General features: G+C 42.9%; 1 protein-coding gene across 1 annotated transcript; it reads right to left on the bottom strand.

Annotated features, from left to right (window-relative positions):
- Positions 1–307: 307 nt before the first annotated feature.
- GABRP (gamma-aminobutyric acid type A receptor subunit pi) lies at positions 308–22,213 on the bottom strand (the record flags this gene model as incomplete). Its single annotated transcript, XM_082621030.1, has 9 exons — positions 308–610; positions 9,539–9,726; positions 10,443–10,595; positions 11,082–11,219; positions 14,623–14,705; positions 16,328–16,545; positions 17,318–17,385; positions 21,571–21,689; positions 22,161–22,213. The coding sequence occupies 9 exons, from the start codon at positions 22,211–22,213 to the stop codon at positions 308–310; spliced, it is 1,323 nt and encodes a 440-aa protein (XP_082477156.1).
- Between the last annotated feature and the right edge of the window lie 1,128 nt (positions 22,214–23,341).

Raw genomic sequence — 23,341 nt, 5'->3', positions numbered from 1 at the left:
GACCAGGGAGCCACTGGGCAGTCAGTCCTGAGTAGGTTTGTAATCTTGGGCTCAATGGGAATATCTTTCATAAAAATAAAAAAAGAATGGGTTGATGTTTCTATTAAAAGATTCTGTAATGCTAGGACTTCTACACAGGTTAAGTAATGGTTGGAGGGGGGTTCACTGTTTGAGGAGAAATGCTCAAATGTTATTTTAGTCACTTGTGGCACCGTTGGATTAGGATGCACACTTGGCTTAGAATATCATTTACATCATTACTTTGTTCTGTTGAATACCTATGACATGCAAACAATTCAGCATACTCTCAAAAATACATGTAGTATGCCCAGTAAAATACATTGGCTAACATAAAAATCAAAGGAAATAGTAGTTTGGAATATCGATCAACATTACTGGGATTTTGAATTGTGAAATAATCAACAATCCTGCCCATCTTATCTCGGAAGATAAACTTGAACTTGTCACTAGTTTTCATTGTCAGGTCACTGTAGTCAACGTTATCGCTGGAAATTTCAATGCTGGCAAAGCTGATCTTCCGTTTAAAGCTGGAGATGGAGCTGTTGATGATGTTAGTGATGTTGACTTCTTCCACATCCTTTGTCTTCCCCTAGTTCATAAACAGGGCAGTTAGATTGATAGACTTGACTCAGCAAAATAAATAAGTGGGTATTTATATACTTAGAGACCTTAGTATTGAATAATTAGGTTTAGGAGAGACCAGTACTGAGTGCCTAATAAATTGGCTGGTAAGCAAGATTTGGCAGCCCTATTATCCTGTTTATAGGCACCTGTCCCTAGGTCATCAGCTTGTATAATGGGAAGAATAACCATTGCCCATTCTAAGTGTGCAGAGCCATGTGGTAAATGTTAATTGCTCAGACCTTGAAGCTAGCTGACCTGGGTTCAGATCCCATTCTGCCTCTCACTATTGTGAAATTTTAGTCACCTTAATCCCTTTAGAACTCAGTTTCCTTGCCTGCAAACTGTTGATGACATTAATACTACCTCTTGAGACTGATGGGAAGATTAAATGGCATAAATTATGTAGAGCATTTAGTAGGTGTTTGATGAATTCCATTCTATTCCTGGAAGGAGGGAATAATTGATTATGAGAGTTAATAGAAATCAGCAGTGTCTTAAGGTCTTTGCCACACAAACAGAAATAGTGATGCTCCTTGCAGTCCCATGGAGTTGCCATTCTCCACCATGGCTGGGACAACATAGACTTGGAAGAAAACTCCACGGTATGCAGAGACAACCTGGTCTGGGAAGAAAACTCCATGGGACACAGAGGCAACCTGGTGCCAGGGCAGAGTCTGGGTCGGGTGGCGGCAGCCATTGTTGACTCTTACTCAAGCAGCACATCAGAAGTAGCCCAGGACTCTGACAGTGGCTGATCCACCATAGCTCACCACCATACCCCATACACACAGAGAGTCCACACAAGTCCTGCTTGCCCTGTTGTTTGGCTCCCCGACAGGGTGGGGGTGGCAGACGCTGGGGGAATGATCAGCTCTGAAGGACAAAGGGGACTTGGACTCAAGGCTTCATCTGAGCAGAGCAAGGGCAACAATTGCTGGTGCCTGCACAGGCAGTACATCGGAGGGCAGTACACTCTGCCCTCTCTCTGCAGCCTACCCAAGCCGAGAGCCCCCACAGGCCTCCCTTGCTTCAGCACTTCCCCAGTGCTGGGAGAGGGGAAAACATACATTTAAAGGGGACAGAGCCAGCATGGGCCCAACCCTCAGGGCTTCTGCTCCAACAAGTTGGGATCAGATCCCACCACCAATAGGGTGGTGATGGCCACTGAGCAGAAGGGAAGTCACACTTCACAACAGGCTCTAGCTGTAGCCCCTCCATTTCCAGTCCCACCTTCTGCCAAGGTGATAGCTGCCAGCACACCCTGAGGAAAGACATGACATGCATCAACACCAAATCCAGCAAAAGCAATGGGCACATGCACTCTGTATAGGGACACATCCACATAAGGACGCCCATGCAAGACTGCAATAGGTAACTGTTTCACCTAAACTCATAGAAACAGAGAAATTTAAGCAAAATGAAAAGGCAAAGGAACTGGTCTCAGTTGAAAGAGCAAGAGAAACCCCCTGAAAAAATAAATAATGAAACAGAAATAAACAATACCAGATAAAGAATTCATAACATTGGTAATAAGAATGTTAACTGAATTAGGGAAAAGAATAGATGAACGTGGTGAGAATTTTAACAAGGAACTAAAAAAATATAAAGAAAGACCCAATCTTGGGAATTTCCTGGTGGTCCAGTGGTTAAGACTCCATGCTCCCACTGCTGGGGGCCCAGATTCAATCCCTGGTGCGGGAACTAAGATCCCACAGGCCACATGGCGTGGCCAAAAAAAAAAAAAAAATACCCAATCAGAAATGAAGAATTCAATATTGAAATAAAACTCACACTAGAAGGAATGAAGCAGACTAAATGATACAGAAAAATGCAGAAGTGGTCTAGAAGATAGAAAATGGAAATTACCCAATCAGAACAGCAAAAAGAAAAACGAATTAAAAAAAAATTAGAATAGTTTGAGAGATCTCTGGGATAACATCAGGTGTATCAGTGTTCACATTATAAGGGTCCCAGAAGGAGAAGAGAAAAAGAGAAGGGGATGGAAAATGTATTTGATGAAATTATGACTAAAAACTTCCCAAACCCAAAGAAGGACCAAATATCCAGGTACAGGGAACACAGAGGGTCCCGAGCAAACTGAACTCAAACAAACTCACACCAAGACATAATTAAACTTCCAAATGTTAAAGAGAGAATTCTAAAGGCAACAAGAGAAAAACAAAGAATCATATACAAGGGAACCACATAAGGCTATCAGCTGATTTCTCTGCAGAAACTTTGCAGGCCAGAAGGGTGTGGTATAATATATTCAATGTGCTGAAAGGGAAAAACCAGCAACTTAGGTTATATTACCCAGCAGGATTATTATTTAGAATTGAAGAAGAGATAAAGAACTTCTAAGACAAGCAAAAACTAAAACAATCAATAATAAGCCTAAAGAATCTAGAGGAAAGGGAAAATCCCACTAGGAAAGGCAAATATATAGTAAGAATTGAGGACCAACCACTTAAGCTAGTGTGAAGATTAAAAGACAAAAAATTGTAAAAGCAACTATAACTGCAAAAAACAGTTGAAGGATAAACAAGAGATGTAAAATATGACATCAGAAACACAAAATGTGGGGGAGGGGAGTAAAAAATGTAGATCTTTTACAATGTGTTTGAACTTAAATGACTACAAGTTTAAAACAAGTAGGTATAGTTATAGGTCAATATATATGAACCCCATGGTTGCTACAAGTCAAAAACCTACAATAGATACACAAAAACTAAAAAGAAAGGGACATAAGCATATTATTAAAGGAAATCATCAAACCACAAGGGAAGAAACAAAAAGAGAAGAACTGAGAAGAACCAGAAAAACAACTGGAAAAGAAGTAATAAAATGGTAATAAGTACATACCTATCAGTAGTTACTTTAAATATCAATGGACTAAATGCTTCAATCAAAAGACATAAGGTGGCTGATTGGATTAAAAAACAAGACCCACCTATATGCTACCTACAAATGAGCTAAATACAGACAGACTGAAAGTGAAGGAATGGAAAAAGATATTTCATGCACACAGAAATGACAAGAAAGCCAGGGTAGCAATACTCATATCAAACAAAATAGGCTTTAAAACAAAGTCCATAACAAAAGACAAAGAAGGGCATTATATAATGATAAAGGTATCAATACAAGAAGAGGATATTACACTCATTAGCATAAATGCACCTAATACAGGAGCACCAAAATATATAAAGGAAATACTAACAGACATAAAGGGAGAAATTGACAGTAATACAATAATAATGGGGGACTTTAACACCCCATTTACACCAATGGACAAATCATCCAGACAGAAAATCAGTAAGGAAACAGTGGTCTTAAATGACACATTAGAACAGTTAGACTTAATAGATATCTATGGGACATTCCATCCAAAAACAGGAGAATAAACCTTCTTTTCATGTGCACATGGAACTTTCTCCAGGATAGATCATATGCTAGGTCACAAAACAAGTCTCAGTAAAGTTAAGAGGACAGAAATTATATCAAGCAGTTTTTCCAACCGCAACAGTATGAAACTAGAAACTAATTACAGGAAGAAAATTGGAAAAAAACAAAAACATTTGAAGACTAAACAAAATGCCACTAGAAAACCAATGGGTCAATGGACACATCTAAGAGGAAGTCAGAAAATACCTCAAGACAAATGAAAATGGAAACAAAACTTTCCAAAATCTATGGGATGCAGCAAAAGCAGTTCTAAGAATGAAGTTTATAACAACACAGGCCTTTCTCAAGAAACAAGAAAAGTCTCAAATAAACAATCTAACCTACCATCTAAATGAATTAGAAAAAGATGAACAAGCAAAGCCTAAAGTTAGCAGGAGGAAGGAGATAATAAAGATCAGAGAGGAAATAAATAAAATAGAGGCCAAAAAATAATAGGAAAGATCAATGACACCAAGAGCTGGGTTTTTTTTAAAAGATAAACAAAATTGATATAAGCCTTTTAGCCAAGCTCACCAAGAAGAAAAGAGAGAGAACCCAAATAAAATAAATGAAAGTGGAGAAATAACAACTGATACCACAGAGATACAAAAAATTGTAAGAGAATACTACAAACAGTTATATGCCAACAAATTGGACAACCTAGAAGAAATGGACAAATTTCTAGAAACATCCAGCCTGCCAAGACTGAATCAAGAAGAAACAGACAATTTGAACAGACCAATCACTAGTAGTGAAATTGAATTTGTAAAAAACAAACAAACAAAACTAAACTAAAAAACCTCCCAGCAGACAACAGTCCAGGATCAGACTGCCTCACAGGGGAATTCTACCAAACATATAAAGAAGAGCTAATACCTATCCTTCACAAACTATTCCAAAAAAACTGAAGAGGACAGAACACCCCCAAATTCATTTCATGAAGCCACCATTACCCTAATACCAAAACCAGGCAAAGACACTACAAAAAAATTACAGTCCAATATCTCTGATGAATATAGATGCAAAAATCCTCAAGAAAATATTAGCAAACCAAATCCAACAATATATAAAAAGGATCATATACCATGATCAAGTGGGATTTATTCCAGGGATGATTTGTTCAGCGTTTGCAAATCAATCAATGTAATACACCACATTAACAAAAGGAATGATAAATATCACATGATCATCTCAATAGATGCAGAAAAAGCATGTGATAAAACATCCATTCATGATAAAAACTCTCATCAAAGTTGGTATAGAAGGAACATATTTCAAAATAATAAAGGCCAATTTTTACAAACCTACAGCTAACATCATACTCAATGATGAAAAACTGAAAGACTTTCCTCTAAATTTAGGAACAAGATAAAGATGCCCACTCTTACCACTTCTATTTAACATAAATAAAAGTCATCCAAATTGAAAGAGAAGAAGTAAAACTGTCACTACTTGCAGATGTCATGATACTTTATATAGAAAACCCTAAAATCTCCACCAAAAAATTACTAGAACTAGTGAATTTAGTAAAGTTGCAGGATACAAGATTAATATACAGAAATTTGTTGCTTTTCTATGCACTAATAATGAACTATCAGAAAGAGAAAGCAAGAAAGCCATCCCATTTAAAATGGCATCAAAAAGAATAAAATACCTAGGAATAAACTTAACCAAGGAGGTGAAAGACCTATACTCTGAAAATTATAAAACACTGATGAAGAAAACTAAAGATGATACAAAGAAATGGAAAGATATCCCATGTTCATGAATTGGAAGACATAATATTGCTAAAATGTCCATATTACCTAAAGCAATCTACGTATTTAATGCAATCCCTATCAAAATACCCATGACTTGGGCTTCCCTGGTGGCGCAGTGGTTGAGAGCCCGCCTGCCGATGCAGGGGACACGGGTTCGTGCCCCAGTCCAGGAAGAACCCACATGCCGCGGAGCGGCTGGGCCCGTGAGCCATGGCCACTGAGCCTGCGCGTCTGGAGCCTGTGCTCCGCAACGGGAGAGGCCACAACAGTGAGAGGCCCACGTACCGCAAAAAAAAAAAAAAAAAAAAAAATACCCATGACATTTTTCGCAGAACTAGAACAAATAATCCTAAAATTCATATGGAACAAAAAAGACCCCAAATTGCCAAAGCAATCTTGAGAAAAATGAACAAAGCTTGAGGTATCACCCTCTGACTTTAGACTATACTATTATAAAGCTACAGTAATCAAAAAAGCACTGGCACAAAAACAGACACACAGATCAATAGAGCAGAACAGAATTGCCTGTGGTTAGTTAATCTATGACAAAGGAGAAAAGAATATATAATGGAGAAAAGACAGTTACTTCAATAAGTGGTGCTGGGAAAACTGTACAGCTACATTTAAAAGAATGAAATTAGAACATTTTGTCACACCATACACAAAAATAAACTCAAAATGGATTAAAGACCTAAATGTAAGACCTGAAACCATAAAACTCCTAGAAGAGAACATAGGCAAAACACTCTTTGACATATATCATAGCAATATTTTCTGGATCACTTTCCTAAGACAAAAAGAAACAAAAGCAAATATTAAACAAGTGGGGCCTAAAATTAAAAGCTTTTGCACAGCAAAGGAAGCTATCAATAAAATGAAAAGATAACTTACTGAATGGGAGATAATATTTCCAAATGATATGAACAACAAGGGGTTAGTATCCAAAATACATAAACAGGGACTTCCCTGGTAGCACAGTGGTTAAGAATCCGCCTGCCAATGCAGGGTATACAGGTTCAAACCCTGGTCCAGGAAGATCCCACATGCCGCAGAGCAACTAAGCCCATGCGCCACAACTACTGAGCCTGCACTCTAGAGTCTGCGAGCCATAGCTACTGAAGCCCACACACCTACAGCCCATGTTCTGCAACAAGAGAAGCCATGGCAATGAGAAGCCCGTGCACCGCAATGAAGAATAGCCCCTGCTCGCCACAACTAGAGAAAGCCTGCACGCAGCAACAAAGACCCAATGCAGCCTAAAATAAATAAATAAATAAATAAAAATTTTTTTAAAGGTAAGCTAAAAAAACAAAATAAAACAACAACAAAAAAATCCCCCAAATATATAAACAGCTCATACAACTCAAAATAAAAAATAAAAAAAATCAAAAAAATGGGCAGAGGACCTGAACAGACATTTTTCCAAAGAAGACAAAAAGATGACTAACAGGAAAATGAAAAGATACTCAACATATCTAATTATTAGAAAAATGCAAATCAAAACAACAATAAGATATCACCTCACATCTGTCAAAACGGCTATCATCAAAAAGTCTACAAATAGGGCCTCCCTGGTGGCGCAGTGGTTGAGAGTCCGCCTGCCGATGCAGGGGATACGGGTTCGTGCCCCGGTCTGGGAGGATCCCATATGCCGCAGAGCGGCTGGGCCCGTGAGCCATGGCCGCTGGGCCTGCGCATCCGGAGCCTGTGCTCCGCAACGGGAGAGGCCACAACAGTGAGAGGCCCGCATACCGCAAAAAAAAAAAGTCTACAAATAACAAATATTGGCTAGGATATGGAGAAAAGGGAATTCTTGTACACTGTTGATGGGAATGTAAGTTGGTGCAGCCACTATGGAAAACAGTATGGAGGTTCCTCAAAAATCTGAAAACAGAACTACCATATGATCTAGCAATTGCACTCCTGGGTATATATCCAGGTAAAAATGAAAACACTAATTCAAAAAGATACATGTATTCCAATGTTCACAGATGCACTATTTACAATAGCCAAGATATGGAAGCAACCCAAGTGTCCCTCGACAGACAAATGGATAAAGAATATGTGATATATATATATATATATGAAATATTAGCCAGCCATAAAATGAATGAAATTTTGTCATTTGCAGTAATGTGGATGGATCTAGAGAATATTAGGCTTAGTGGAATAAGTCAGACAGAGAGACAAATACTGTGTGATATCACTTATATGTGGAATCTAAAAAATAAAACAAATGAATGTAAATAGCAAAACAGAAACAGATTCACAGATATAGAAAACAAACCAGTGGTGAGAGGGGAGAAAGAAAGGGGAAGGGGCAAGATAGGGGTATGGGATAAAGTGACATAAACTACTGTGTATAAAATAGATAAGCAGCAAGGATATATTGTACAGAACAGGGAATATTAGCCATTATTTTGTAATAATTTTTAATGGAGTATAATGTATAAAAATACCGGATCATTATACTGTACACCTGAAACTAACAGAATATTGTAAATCAACTCTACTTCAATTAAAAAATAAATTTAATTTAAAAAATAAATAATTCTTTAAAAAAGGAAGCCTACAGGGAGTAAAATAAATGAAATACGTATTCTTTGGCTGGCATATATGATCATTTGCCTTTGGTCCTTGAGTAATATAATTGTGAAACCTTGTTCACAATAGTTAAACACAAGAGAAAAGGCACCTGGATCTTTGGGCTATTCTGAATCCTCATTTCCTCACCAGTGGACCCTGTGCAGTCCTGGCACTTTGCTGCAGTAGAGCAGCTCTTCTGCACTGGACCCCTGTCATTTTTTTGCCTGTTAGCAGGAGCTTTAGTATGCTAACGTCTATCAAACTGGGCTTCCAAAGAATCCCAGGGTTCCGTAGGCCTGCAGAGAATAATAGTTAAGGGCATGGCCCGTTGCCCACTTCAAGTGGGAGTAACAGGTAAGTGTCAGGCTTTGGAGCCAAGCAGATTCGGCTGGTGCGAATCCCAGCTCTGCCTCTTACCGTCTGTGTCCCCTTGGATAAGTCACTTATCTTTCCATACTCGGATCCCACAACTATAAAAATGGAGATAGCCTTACTGGGTTGTTATGAGCATTTTAAATGATATAATATTTTCAAAGAGCTTGTGACTGTGTCTGGCACATACATGCTCAATTGATAATAATCATTATTATTATTCTAAGAGCTGGACCATGGTGTTTCACAGCTAAGTCAGATAATAAGTCTCCCTGTTAGCAGAAAAATATGCTAATTACAAAATTTGCCACAATTTAATTTTTCCATACATTTTTCAGTAAACCATTACTTGTATAATTTAGGAAAACAAAAATGTGACAAAAGAATAAATATTAAATACATATTAATCTGAAACATAAGCAGCTGATCATGTTAGGTTTGATACTGGGTTTTTCATGGATGCTTGTTCTTGCGGTTGTGATTTTATGTTGCATACAGATAACACCGTTATTTTCTGCTGGAAATTTAAGCGTATTAATATCTCACTGTATTTGGTGAAAAGAGCAGTCTTTTTTAAAAGGTGTCATGACTCCCAGATTTCCCCAACTGAACAAGGATGAGAATCACTGGTGCAAACTGAGTCACTGGGGGTCGGGAACCAGGTCCAGGTCATCTCTACAGACCAGTATATGGCACAGGTGATGAATCATATATAGGGCCCTCAAAATTCTTACCCTATCTTTGGCTGCCATCTGCTGTAGGGAGCTGTAGTGGGCAACTGCATATTCCAGGAGGGCCCCAAACACGAAGCTAAAGCAGATCCCCAGGTACACGTCAATGGCCTTTATGAAGCAGTTGGTGTTCGGAAGAGAAGTGCGGGACCCAATCATCAGTGTGGTCATTGACAATACAGTGGTCACTCCTGGGAAAAAAAGTAAGCAATGTACCCACATCAGCGGGCAGTGAACCTTCCATCACCCCCTGGCAGACTGTCTCCCTTCAAGACTTGGCAAGGTGAGGACAGGACTCAGAAATAGAGAATGGCTCATTCTGAAACGTCTGTGGCCTTCTGGAAAAGGGTTGATTTGTCTATTTTGTACAGATAAGAATGATATGATTTTCTAAATGTTTCGCCCTCTGTCTTCTCACTGGAGGGAGGAGTTCAGTAAACAAAATAACAGACCATAGACCATCGAATCACAATTCTCCCTTATCTGTCACTGTCAAACACAAGTTTAAAAATGCATTATTCCGGGGCTTCCCTGGTGGCGCAGTGGTTGAGAGTCCGCCTGCCGATGCAGGGGACACGGGTTCGTGCCCCGGTCCGGGAGGATCTCACATGCCGCAGAGCAGCTGGGCCCGTGGGCCGTGGCTGCTGAGCCTGCGTGTCCGGAGCCTGTGCTCCGCAGCGGGAGAGGCCACAACAATGAGAGGCCCGCATACGGAAAAAAAAAAAAAAAAAAAAGCATTATTCCTAAAGTAGTCTCTGTCTCTCTTTCTCTCTCTGTAAAAGAGTCTCTCAAGAAACCAGCTACTGGAACTGCCTGGGAATATCAATGAAAACAATGGTAGAAGGTAAAAAAAAAAAAAAGGACCTAATAACCCAGTTCTTAGAAATCTCCCGTTGGAGCTACTTACCAATGCAGGTTCTTGCAGGAACTGAATCAAGGGAGATCCAAAATGAAACCCAGGATAACACCACCAGGAAAGTGGAAGGAACATAGGTTTCCAAAATGAAATACAGGACATTCCTCTGAAGCTCAAATTGCAAGACCAATCTTGTATAATTTCCTGATAGGGTGAACAAGGGATAGGAAATCATGCCTGCTCACCTGGCAGAGTTGTTTCCCTGTGGGATGTTTAACCTCACTATATTCACATTAAGCCATCTGTTGTTCACCAAAACATAGTTAATCATGAACTGTCATCATAGTTTCAATGAAAGAAATTGCGGTTGTAGACAATGGGATTTATGGGAGTGCTGATGCCCTCACCCAGGATCCTCTTCTTGTGCCTTTCTCTGTCATAGTATTCCTGCAGCATCATAACTGCTGGTTTCCTTGACATCTACTTCACTAGACTGTGAGCCCCTTGGGGACCTTTTCAGCAGTAGGTGTGGAGCAGGTGAAAGTGCCAAGCCCAAACCCTACTGCCCCACCGCACCTCAGAGGGAGGGGCTCCTGGGCCCCAAAGGGACCAAGTGGGAAAAAGATGATATTTCTGACTCAGAATACAACTCAGCTATTTTGCTTTTGTGCAGTTTGTCCCACGAGTTACCTGTTTCCTGCTGCGATCTGGTAGCTAATGTGAAATACTGTTGTATGGTGTACTGAGCAAGCCGCAGGTTCTCCAGCCCGCGCACAGAGTCATTCCCTCTCAGCCAGCTGAACTCCACGTCATTCCCATCATAGCCCCCTGGCAAGTGAAACAGTGCCCTGATCAGCAGAAGAAGGTAGCAGATTGAACTGGTCTGGAAAATGTTGTGATATGGAGGAAACAGAAGCTCTGTCTTGATGGTGCTAAGTCCAAGGATGATCCCATGCAAAATTTGGCATGATTTCTCAAGTGTAATTGCAGTGTCTACTCAGAATGAGATGACCTGCTAGGGCTTTTCACCATCAACTGAGAATCGTTTCTGTGCTAAGCATCGTACAGACCTGGTAGATGATAAGCAACTAGAAATGGCCTCTATCATTATTTAAATGATATTTTTGAACACGTATCTGTGAACCCACAAAGGCCTGTGCTAGACATTTCTTTTCAGGACAGTCTAACACCTCAGAGGGGGTTCTCAGGAACTTTACAGTTGGTCTATTCATATTTTCATATTGGCATAAATGCAAAAACAAAAACAAAAAACCTTCAGCCAGCCACTTTATTGATGTATGTAAACATAGGTGTTTGATAAATCCCAAAGCAGTTTTACCAATATAGCTGATGATAGTAATAATAGCTACCTTTTATTAAACATTTATGTCCTGTACCCATTATGTCTCTAAGGTTCTCATGAGCTTGCAAGGTAGACCTGCATATTTCTTCATTATTTAAAGCTTTTTTAAAAAATAAAATAGAAATGTATCTTATACTTGATATATATGAAGTAGAGCTTACATTTTTCCTCAAATGTTATTACTTAATAAATGCTGTGCCTTAGAATTGAGGAACTATAATGTTTTGCCCATTTTATACATGAAAATTATCGGATTCTGAGAGGTTGCATAACTTTCTCAGGATACCAGTGCAAATGAAAAACAAACCAGGATTGTACCTCAAGAAAGTTTAATACCAAAGCCCATGGATGATGATAATAGTAATATCTATCATTTAGTAAGCAATTACCTTTCTAAGTGCTTTACAACATTATCATCTCATTTAATCCTCAAATGATAGCTTTGAGAAGATAGACGAATGGTTAATAAGCACATGAGAAGATGCTCAAAATCATTAGTCATTAGGGAAATGCAAATCAAAACCACAGTAAGATACCACTTCACATCCACTAGAATGGCTGTAATTAAAAAGACAGACAGCAACAGATGGTGAGAATGTGGAGAAGCTGGAACATTGCTGGTGGAAATGTAAAACGGTGCAACCACTTTGGAAAACAGTTTGGCAGTTTCTTGCAGACTTAAACTTAAATTTAACCCAGGATTTCAGTCCTAAGTATCTGTCCAACAGAATCAAATCATGTCCACAAAAGGATCTGTACACAAATGTTACAGCAGCGTTATTCATAACAGCTGAAAGGCGGAAACAAGCCAAAGAGACTTGTACTACTTGTATTCTTTTGTCTGGAATAAAAAGGAATAAAGCAGTAAAAAGGAATAAAGTACTGATATATGCTTCATCATATATGAATTAAAAAACATTATGCTGAGTGAAAGAAGCCGGATGCAAAAGATCACATGTGGTATGATTCCATTTATATGGAATATCTAGAAAAGACACATTCATAGAGACAAAAGGTATATTAGTGGTGGTCTGGGAGCTGGTGGTGCCAATGGGGAGTGACTGTAAATGGGCACTAGGAGTCTCTCTGGGGTGATGGAAATGTTCTAACAATGGAATGTGGCAACGGTTGCACAACTTAGAAAATTTACTAAAAACCTTTGAATTGTACACTTAAAATGGTTGGATTTTATGGTATGTAATTTATACCTCAATAAAGCTGTTAAAAATAACTCTTTGAGTCAAATACTATTATTTTTCCTACTTCACTGATGAGGAAACTGAGGTTAATTCTACTCACCCAAAGTCACCCAGCTAGTGAATGGAAAAGCCCAGTGATTCTGGTACCTATGATCTTAAACCTGGAACTTCATTTTCCAAGGCTACTGGGAAATGGGATGGCAGTGTTGGACTAACATTTTGTTAAGTCTTAACCTATGGTATCCACTGTCTGTCAGTGGTTGTCTCCCCCTCCATAGCGGGGAGAAGTAGTCATGAGCTCTTAGAGGATTTCCAGGTAAAGATTGTCTGTGCGCTTTCCCTTGGAAGCACCCCCTCATTTACTGAAGCCAGCTGTCCAAACAGGCCTAGAATCCCAAAGAAAAAACATATCTAAAAAAGTAAGTTGTACAAGCCTCTACTTGGATACTTTGCTATTACAACTGGTAAATGTTCACAGTCATTACATTCTCACTGCTCTGTCCCTGAGTGGATATGGGCAATTGTGGGATGGTATCAGTTCTTGTCTAGGGATGGTGTTCAGGAAAAATGCCCTTGGTGAGGTTTCTGTACCCAAATAACTGCTGATAAACATTCAATGAAAGCTTCCTCTGCTCACTGGGGATGATATTTGTGCAAGCAGAGTGCTGAAGCTTCCAGGAGAATCTCACTCCCGGGTTTTGAGATGAGCACAGCCATCCATGGAGGGCAATTGCTTTTTTTATGTGGGGCTGAAAATGAGTTCTCTTTTTGATAACCTCAAGTTTTAGTCTGCCCCCAAACAGCTGTATTGCTTCAAGAAGGTTTTGCATGCATTTAATCAATAAGGTAATTAATCTGCCTGCCTGAGTCTTTAATTAAATATCTACCTCTGAAAAATGCTGCCTCATAATGGTTGTGTTTCTTGGATGTTGGCCACTTGTGTCCTTATGTAAGAAGTGCCCAATAGTTTCCAGCACTTGACTGTAGTTTTTCCTTCTTGCACGAGCCATGCCTTGATACCTTGATAACTCCTACATGTGGCATTTTCTTCCCAGAACACGTATCACAGGTGCCACCTCCCCATGGTGGGCATTTCAGAGTGGTTTACTAAGGAATCATGGAGACCACTCACGGTGCCAGGAGTTCATTTGACACATATCAACTTAGAGTAAATCCTCCTTCCTCATCACAAGCAAATCCCCAGATTGCAGTTTAGATGCCCACTTGCTGACATTACTAGATTAAGCTTTATATGTATATCAAACAATTTATTTTAGAAGTTGGAAGCAGTCTTGCAATAAATGTCAATGATTGTTTTGTATACTTGCCATTTCTAATTTCTGCTGTGTTCTTTCTGGCTTCCATGAGTTAGCGGATTCTGAGGCCCCCTCCTAGTCCTATTGACCCCTGTTTGCTTGGCTGTCTTATCCACTTTTAGGTGGAAATATTTGGTGCCAATGCACAGTGGTCCTCTCCCAAAGATGTAATACTGTAAGGTTTGTTTTTGAGCAGTCTCCAGATCTCTCTGGATGTACACCCAGAAGGTCTGAACCCATTGTAATCAACATCAAGGAGAGAAAGGCCACTATGTACAGGACACTCTTCATGAAAGCACAGATCTAAGTCACCCCAGAAAATCATCTAAGGGGCCCACACGATGTATACTTACAGCTTTCTAGTTGCAACTTGCATGTCTGTGTGTCCATGGGGTATTTAGACAGGTCCATGTTACATGCAACAGTTGTTGTGATTCTAAGAAAGGAATAATGGATTCATAGAGGGTGTTATGAGGATGCTATAGAAAGTATACACTCCCTCTTAAGGGCCACTCCAAGAGAACTTTCACCTTGACTCTTACAGTGAATGTGTGACTTGGTCCCTACATTCAAAGCAGTCCTGAGTTTGTCTGTGCTAAGTGACATCTGTGAGACTCAGTTAAAGCTTGGGGTCCAGAGTGGAGGAAGTTGGAATGTTGGCAATTCAGAGGCAAACTTGCAACAACATTGCAGAACAGAATCATTCACTGGCTTGTTTGAGATGCTTTTGCATTCAGTTTTTAAATTTATTCTTCAGGAGAGACCCATGAGGAGTCTGTCCCTATGCAAAATGCTTCACATGAATTAGCCCTTTGAATTTTTAAAGTAGCTTTACTAGGTAGGAAATATTATTATTCTCCTTTTGCTGCTGAGGAAACTGGAGCTCAGAGAGTCAAGTAACTTGCCTAAGGTCACAGAGCAAGGACTTGCCCCCAAATCTGTCTGACTCTAGAGCCAGGCTATTAATCATCATCCGTCATTTGTAATCGTTGTACAGGATACTGTGTTATGTGCCATAATACAGACACACATGTACATGCACACACACACACACGTGCTGTGGGAATACGAGGAAGGGGCACCTTAATATTGACTGGAGTTGGGGTCAAGAGAGAGGTCTATTGGACTTCTTGAAAGAGGTGCTGGGGTTCTGGCTGACCTTTGCAAGATTCAGTGCAGCTGAGGAGTGTCAGATAAACGGTCCAAAAATTCAGTTCATTGCTTAGCTCAGTCCTTGTTTTATAACTTCAGCCTCTCACTTGGGATTTAAGATCAGCCTCATGAATATTTGGTTCCTGGCCTTCTGCTGAAGGCCCCTAGCAGTGTTTGCAGTCCTTGTCCAGCCCTGGCACAGGCAGCGATGAGTCCTCTGCCTGTGGGCTGCCTTACATAGCACTTTGTGGGCATCTTTCCTGTTCCTGCCAACCAGCGGCTCGATGAACGATTGGGTGGGAGGAAGTTTTGGCCTCAGGGATTTGTAGAAGGGGCAAAGGGGAGCCTGTGACTACAGGTGGTGAGGCTTGGAGGACTATGCTTTGCTTCTCTGTCTGTACAAGAATGACTCAGCTAAGTAAAGATGTATTCTGGAGCCACCGCCACCCCACTGAGCCCCATGAAAGGAAAGTTCTTTGTATCACCTCTCTGTTTGCTCTTGCTGTTCCCCTTACCTCTTCTTGGCGAACTTCCTTTAACTCTTTAAGATTCAGCTCAGAGTCCTGTGAAAGCATCCTCTAACATCGCCCCAAATCACTAACCTACTCTCCACCTTGGGGCCCCAGTGCCCTGGCTTTCTTTCCTTATGTGTCTGTGCCAGGACAATGTCTTATTCGGCTCCATATCCTCAGTGTCCAGCACGGGCCTGGCACAGAGCATGCATTCTCAGTAGATTCTTGTTGAGCCAAACTGGACTGAGAAAGGGCCCTTCTGCTCTGGGGACAGGGATCTAAGAAGGCAGGCACATGAGAAGGGTAGGTGGTTATTCGAGCGCTGTTCAGAATACCTTTGCCTTTTCTCCCCGCTCTTTCCCCTCCAACCTTGAGGTCGCAGGTACCCAATTACCTGAGAGCATACAGGACTGTGCCATTGGAGAAGAGGCGGACGAGCCTGTTTCCCACAGTGACTTCATGGAGGAAGGACTTTTTGGACTCCACGATGTAAGTGTCTGGCACCCAGAGGAACTCCACTAGGCGTGCATCCAGAGTGAAGCTCTTGTTGCCTTCGAACACCAGCCGCTGGTCCGTCCAGCGCTGTCTGAGGTATATGGTGGCTGTGTAGTCCTGAGGGGGCAGCCGGGGGGAGGAAATGGATGGAGGGAGAAAGCTCAGAAAAGGGAAAGAAAAGGGTCAAGTCTTACTCCCCTACCCACCTCCACTGAGGTCAAGAGCACATACTACAGTAGACATGGGTAAATAAAGTTTGTCTTGAGGTGGTGGCCTGTAGCAATAAGAGAACAAAGCACCTTATTGATTCTAGATAGTAACACCCACTGCCAAAAGGGGGCCCCACAGGAGCATGTTCAGGGTCTTAACTTACTTGCCCTCCATCACAGAGGCCACACCAAATTGTTGAAGGTTTTGGTGAGCAAGGTGCTTAGGTTGTCCAGGATTTACCCAGAGTCCACAGTGGACCCTCTTGGCAAACTGCCTTTAGTGTCACCTTATCTATAATGTGTTGTCTTAAGTGAGAGGATGGTTGAAAGCAGTTATGTGATTGTTGGTTTTCATCAGCTTGTCTCCCACTCTGTGAGGGACCATGTGACATTCAGGCTTCCCCCCTGCACTTTTGTTCTTTTCCCCCACTTTTATCCCTCACCAAGTACACCCACTCCACTCCCTCATTTCTCCCCTCCTAGCCTTTAAATCCACTTTCCTTCTGATACTCAGAAGATCTGTTTTACAAGCATCTTCCACTGTCTTGAGTTTCAGGATAGGTCTCCAGCTTCTGCCATTCCAAGTAAGTCTCTGTTCTGCTTTGAGTAGCTAGAATATGTATCCTCATAAGACACAGGACAGGGGCTCCTTGGGTGGAAGACGAGGGGGCCACACTTACCATGTTACTCTCTGAAATACTGGAAATACTTGCAATGTCCAGAGTCAGTGCTATCTGAACAGGTTCTCCTAAGAATGAAGAAAAACCAGAAAGACTTCCATAGAAACACAAACAGATTTCCTAACCCTACATTAGCACAATTAAAAAATATGCATATATTAGAAAATTATGCCTATTGGAAACTTTTAAACAATTTAGAAGTATATAAAATACTTCTAAATAAAAGGTTAATTTCTATCCTCCCCATCTCAGGAGGAACCACTATGTAGAGTGTGCCTCCCTTTTGTATGAAAAAAATGCACAAATATGTAGTTAGCTAAATACATAAGAGAGAGACCACACTGTATTAATTAGTGTATATTTTAAAGAATGTAGCGGTATTTGCTACTTCTTGCTTGGAGGATTTATTCTTATGGTGCTTGCAAGGAACTCATTAGAAATGTAATAGAGATTTGGGAATTTGTACACAAATATATTTCCCCCCCCCAACCAAGTAAATTTACCACAAGATGGCATTCAAGACTGCTCATGGTTGAGCTCCCGCTCACCTCCTGACACTTTCCTCCACCTCCTTTATTCTTCAGGAACCCTAAACTATTTAGAATTGCAGAGCTGTCCACGTTTCATCTGGTGTGCAGATGTTGGGCCTCAATCCTGGAGTGCCAGCAGATGGGCCAAACTCCTGAGAGGGCCTGTCTTAGCTCTCAGAACTGAGGTTTGGGAGCCACCATTCTCGGCGGCCAGGCCAGGCCAGGGACGTTTACTCCTCCTTAGACTGGACATGTGGAACAAAAGCCCAGGAGTCAGAAAGATGTGAGCTTCGGTCTGGGAAAAGTTACCAGATCCTTCAGAACTGCAGCTTTCTCACCTGCAGGTTTGAATATAATGCTAATGACATCAGAGGGTCACGGACAGGGTTAAATGAGACTAGGTGTGTGACAGCTTCTTTGCAAGGTGGTGGCAAGAGAGAATGGACATGAAGTGCCTGCCTAGCTGGACATCTAGAAGGTGCTCAAAAATAATTATCTGTACAAAGTCCCCAGCATTGTTCCTGTCACATCCTACCAGGCACTCAGTAAACAGCATTTCCCTTCCCTTCCCCTCTCCTCCGGTGATCTTAGCTAATTCTGGAAAAGCAAAAACTTTCCTCACCAGATTAATAGATGGAGTAGCATTCACTTGCAAGATAACTGGGGACACCTCAGGGAACTGTGACAACGCAGTAAACCAGGAAAAGGAGAGGCCAAATTCAAAGGACGCTTAGAAACAGCAAACTGGGGGGAATCAGACAGAGCAGCCTAATGATCGATTAAAGGAAACCAAGGATATAGGTAAGAATTTGGAAGTGGAGTTTTAAAGCCAAAGCAATTAACAATAATTAACTTAATACTTAGTGTTAATACTTGGTGGGAAAGGGGGAGATCTTTGAGGGCAGACCCTGGAAGGTGCTGAAGGAGTTATGGTACTAAGTGGCTTTCTGCCTCTCAAGACAGCACGGTGCAGTGTTAAGAAGAGGAGCTTAGAGTCAGAGTATTTGAAACCTCTGCTGGCCACATCATAGCAGTGTGACCTTGAACAAATTGCTAAACCTCTCTGTTCTACAGTTGCTTACCTGTAAAATAGAGCTACTAATGCTAGCCATCAAGGGTTGGGTTGGGAAGGTTACAGGATCTATCTTATGTGCCTGGGCAGTGGGTCAGTGCTGGTTGCCCCCCTCCCCGCCCCTTGAGAAACATGGAGAATGGAAAACACACAAGAGCTCCAGCCTCAGTGTGGGCTTTTGTTTGTTTGTTTAGTTTGTTTCTAGGTAGTCTAGCATAGGCCTTGCTTCCGTTGGCTTTTTTATGGACCGGAGTTTGCTCCTTCTTCCCCTTGAGTTATAAAAGTTAGCTGTGCCACCAGAGGGCAGCTTTCTCCTAGAAAAGAGGTCAAAGCCAGGTTCTGGGCAGAGTTCAGGAGGGCCTGCTTGCAAACCTGTGCTGTCCAGCTCAGTCCCTGAAAAACCCTATAGAGGTCTTGTCGCTCAAGGACATCAGGGTCCGAGAACTGGGTGGACAGACATTATGGAGAGCAGCACTCCCTCTGTGGGCCTCGAGGCTGCCTTGTAAATGTAGGTTCTGTAGAAGGCAGAGTGCCACAGGCTTGTGACAAGGGGTGGGGGTTGTGCCTTCCCCTCCTTTTGACTGACGGCCCCTTGCCCCATTTTTGCCCCAGGTGGATCTGGGCCTCACGTCCCCTTAGGTCCACTCCAGGCTCAGAATGGGCACCTTGCCCTAGGACTCTGCACTTTGTTGGCCCCTGAGCAAGCAACAAAAAGGGCAGTGTCCTGGCCTAATTGTTTGGGATCTGGGAGGCAGAGAAATTGTTGAGTGGACCCAACCAGATGTGGAGACTCATGTGCTTGTCATTAGTGTTCAGTTGCTCCTGGGAAAACCAGAGGAGGTTGAAGCCCCCCAAGGTCCCTTAACATAAGGACCTCAAATCCTAATTGTGTGGCCAGGAAGCTGCGTCTCTCAGATCTCCAACCGAAGGGGATGTGATTGGCCCCAGCTGCTGTGCTCTGAAATCTTCCACCACACTTGCTCGGAGGCCATGCTTCCCATGGGCTGCATCCCACCAGGGACTGAGAGTGGCAGGAATACTAAGGCAGGCCTGTTCCTGGGAGGCACAGAGATGGGAGACTCCTCTGATGGGAACTTTAGCTCAAGAACTCCCTGGTGGCCTTTCCAAACACACTTAGAATTGCACTGTAGTCTAAGACTGCTCCACCAGCCTTGCTTCCCTCCCTCCCTCCTTCCACTGGGGTCAGACCTGCATTGCGGTCTGACAGCTCTCCAGCTTCCTTCTTTTCCTGCCCCATATTTTGTCATAGATATGGCCCCAATAAATATCTTGCACGGATAATCCCCTCCCAGTGTCTGTTCCTCAGAGGACCTGGACTGACCCACTAATCCTAGATCTGACCAGAGAATTTTATCATCTGAAGGGAGGAGCAAGAAGGAAAGGGATTAAAGTAGACTGCATCCTGATGCTGTATTTACACACTTCATTTCATTCAGTCCTCCCTGTGAGGTAGCTAATATGCCCCCCGATTACAGAAACGGAAACTGAGGCTCAGAAAGCTAAGATGCTTGCCCAGCAGTAGAGCCAGGAGCCAAACTCAGGTTTGTTCCACTCCAAGGCTCTTTCTACTAGTTTCTGCTCGAGGTAACAAGATATTAGTGACCACGTTGGTTAAGTCTTGCATTTTACAAACAGAGAGGCTGAGACCCTGTGAGGAGGTACGTGGTGGCCTCATTCTTTCCCTCCTTGCCTCATTCGTTCAACAAATATTAATTGATAATTTGCTATCTGTTAAGTACCGAGATGCTGCTGGGTTTGGTGAGGTAAATAAAGCAAGACTCCCCCAGGGGACTGCAGCCTAGAGCTGAGACAGACATAAAGGCAGTGACAGTATCACCCAGTAATGGCTATGACTTGGAGATATGTTCAAAACAAAGTGTGAAGAAAGGGGATGGGGCCTGGAGGAATCTAGGTGGGCTGCTCAGAAGAGGAAGCCTTTGATCTAAGACATGAAGGAAAAGTGGCATATCACCAGGGAGTCAAATTGGAACAAGCCATTCTTGACAGGTAAACAGTCTCAGCAAAAAGCACGGAGACCAGGGAGACCAAGGAGGTCAGGGGGCACATTTGTAGCAGGGCATAGTGGGGAGAAGTTGGGGAGATGAGACTGACAGACAGATAGAGGCTGGGCTGGGAAGCGCCTGTTGTGCCATGCAAAAGGCTCTGGACTGTACGCTGAGGATGCTGGGAAGCAAGCAGGTATTCTGAGCAGGCAAAGGACCCAGGGGGGTCATCCAGGTGGCAGAGTAGAGGGTTAGCCTTGAGGAAGCAGGCTGAGGCAGGAGGACCAGGTGGAGTAGTCCTGGTGAGACATGGTGGGTTCCTTGAATAATGACACTGGAAGTGTGGGCGGAAGGCGGACAGCGTGTGTGAGGTTGTGAGGGGGCTCTAGGAACCTCCTCAGTGGGGAGGAGTGTTTCTGTATCCTGCAGGTGGAGAGACCAGAGAAAGCGCTTTCTCCAAGGTAGCGTGAAAAGTCATTGGCAGCTGTTTGTATCCATCACTGCCACTCCTTAACAGGTTGCAGGTCAGAAAACGCAGTCGACTAAAACCTCCTGAAACCCTCTTCTGCATGTTGTCTCTGTTCCTATCTTTTTGAATTGATGTCCTGGGCAAAAAGAATGACCTACCACCAAAATTGGGCCTGAGAAACTTGTTATATCCTGCTGTGAGATTCTCAAAGCCAGGCAGGGACAGCTTGTCACTTCTGCTGGCCTTGATGTTAAACTGATTCCCCTGGATGCACATCCTGGAAAAGAAAACGGGTTTCGGTGCACATGCTTGCTTACATGTGGATAAACATGCACACACACAGACTGGAGCTTGTGTTTGCATGTCTGTGTGTGGTTGTGCTCAGATACGAGCAGTAACTTCCCCAAAGAGAAATCTCTGATTTTCAGCTGCTGAATTAATACATGTCCCTATCCCACTCCATTTTATTACCCATTTGCTGTATATCACAGTGTCAGGCTAATTTGGGAACACTCCAAGCACCTTCCCCCCAGACCCAAGGGGTTCATCCATCTGTGACCGTTTTGGAAGCTTGACTTCTCCAGATAGAATAACTGGCAAGAAGTTGCATTTGTCCTGGTGCGTCAGGGAGGTGAAGGCCTGACGTTCTGTCTCACTGTTGCTAAGTAGAAAGCGCAGCTGCCCCTCCGACCACATGCAAAACCCAAAGCAGTTCAGCTCAAAGCCACCGCGGGGTAGCAAAGCTCACCTTCCAGTGAGGAGACTCAGACACATGAAGGTCAAGTGGAGACTGTGCCTCATGTTGAGGAGCTGCTTATGCAGAGAGGGGCTGAAGTAGAAATACCTGGGGAAACAGATGGGGCAGGTGAGAGACAGACAACCCAAAAGGCTCAGCCCCTCCCAGCCCAGCTTTTCTGTCCTGTGGGGCGTCAGTTACAGCATTTTCTCCACGTCTGTGGGGAGCAGCCTCTTCCCACACCTTTCCGTTTCAGCTCCTGCCCCTGCTGAATGTCATCCAGGAGTGACTTCATCTTGAAGGATCACATTTTAAATCCAGCCCAAATAAAGGCTGAGGGCTTGTTTAGAGAGTGGTTCACCAGAGCAGAAATGTAGCTGGTCCATCCTGAGCTGCATGTCTGGGGAGCCCCAGGACGGTCCTCACCCTGTCCTTGTCCTGACTTTGCCAGGAAGAACATCCTCGACTACACACTCCCCCCGACCACGCCATGTATCTGAGGGTCTAGGCCTGTTAAGCAGGTCACGTAGCCAGGAAATGAAAACTTCCCGAGGACCTCCATGTGCCAAGGAATGTGTTAGGTACTTTCCCACAGATCTTGCTCTATCCTCACAATGGCCTCGTGAGATGGGCAGGTTAACCCCTGCACTGTGTTGAGGAAACAGAACTCACGGAAAGGTCACTGTGCTAGTGAATGTCAGAAGAAACTCTGAAGCCAGGGCTGGCCACCTCAAGACCCAGTCACACTGGCTGCTCTCCCAGCCTCCTGGACCTGCTCCCTGGATGCTTTGAAGCAGTTCAGCTGCTGTGGGTGGGGTGAGCATTGTATGCGTGCGGACTGTCAGGGTAGGCATGGCCCAGGGGCATGGCCTCATCAGGTTTGGGAGCTGCTGTCAGATGTCTCTGAGAGAGCGACAGACAGCCAGGCAGGCGGGCCTGTGACCCGTCATGCTGGTGACAGCAGAATGGAGGTTCTTGGGGTGGGGATGGGGGCTCACGTCCCATTCCCAGGCAGATCCAGGCTGGGTCATCCCCTCCGCTTTGGTAGCTTCTGTGAACCAGGCCACGTTCTAGAGTCTTGCCATTCTGGGGCTTAGGGTGCAATTCAGCCATTAACATTATTTTACTTACAAAACAAACACATGCTTATTGTAGAAATGGAAATGAGATGGAGATGTGTACAGTCAGAAGTG

Source organism: Mesoplodon mirus, assembly GCF_964341445.2.
Source record: "Mesoplodon mirus genome assembly, chromosome: 5".
Taxonomy (NCBI): Eukaryota; Metazoa; Chordata; class Mammalia; order Artiodactyla; family Ziphiidae; genus Mesoplodon; species Mesoplodon mirus.
Note: the sequence above shows the minus strand (reverse complement) of the source record. Positions and strands in the feature narration are given on the sequence as shown.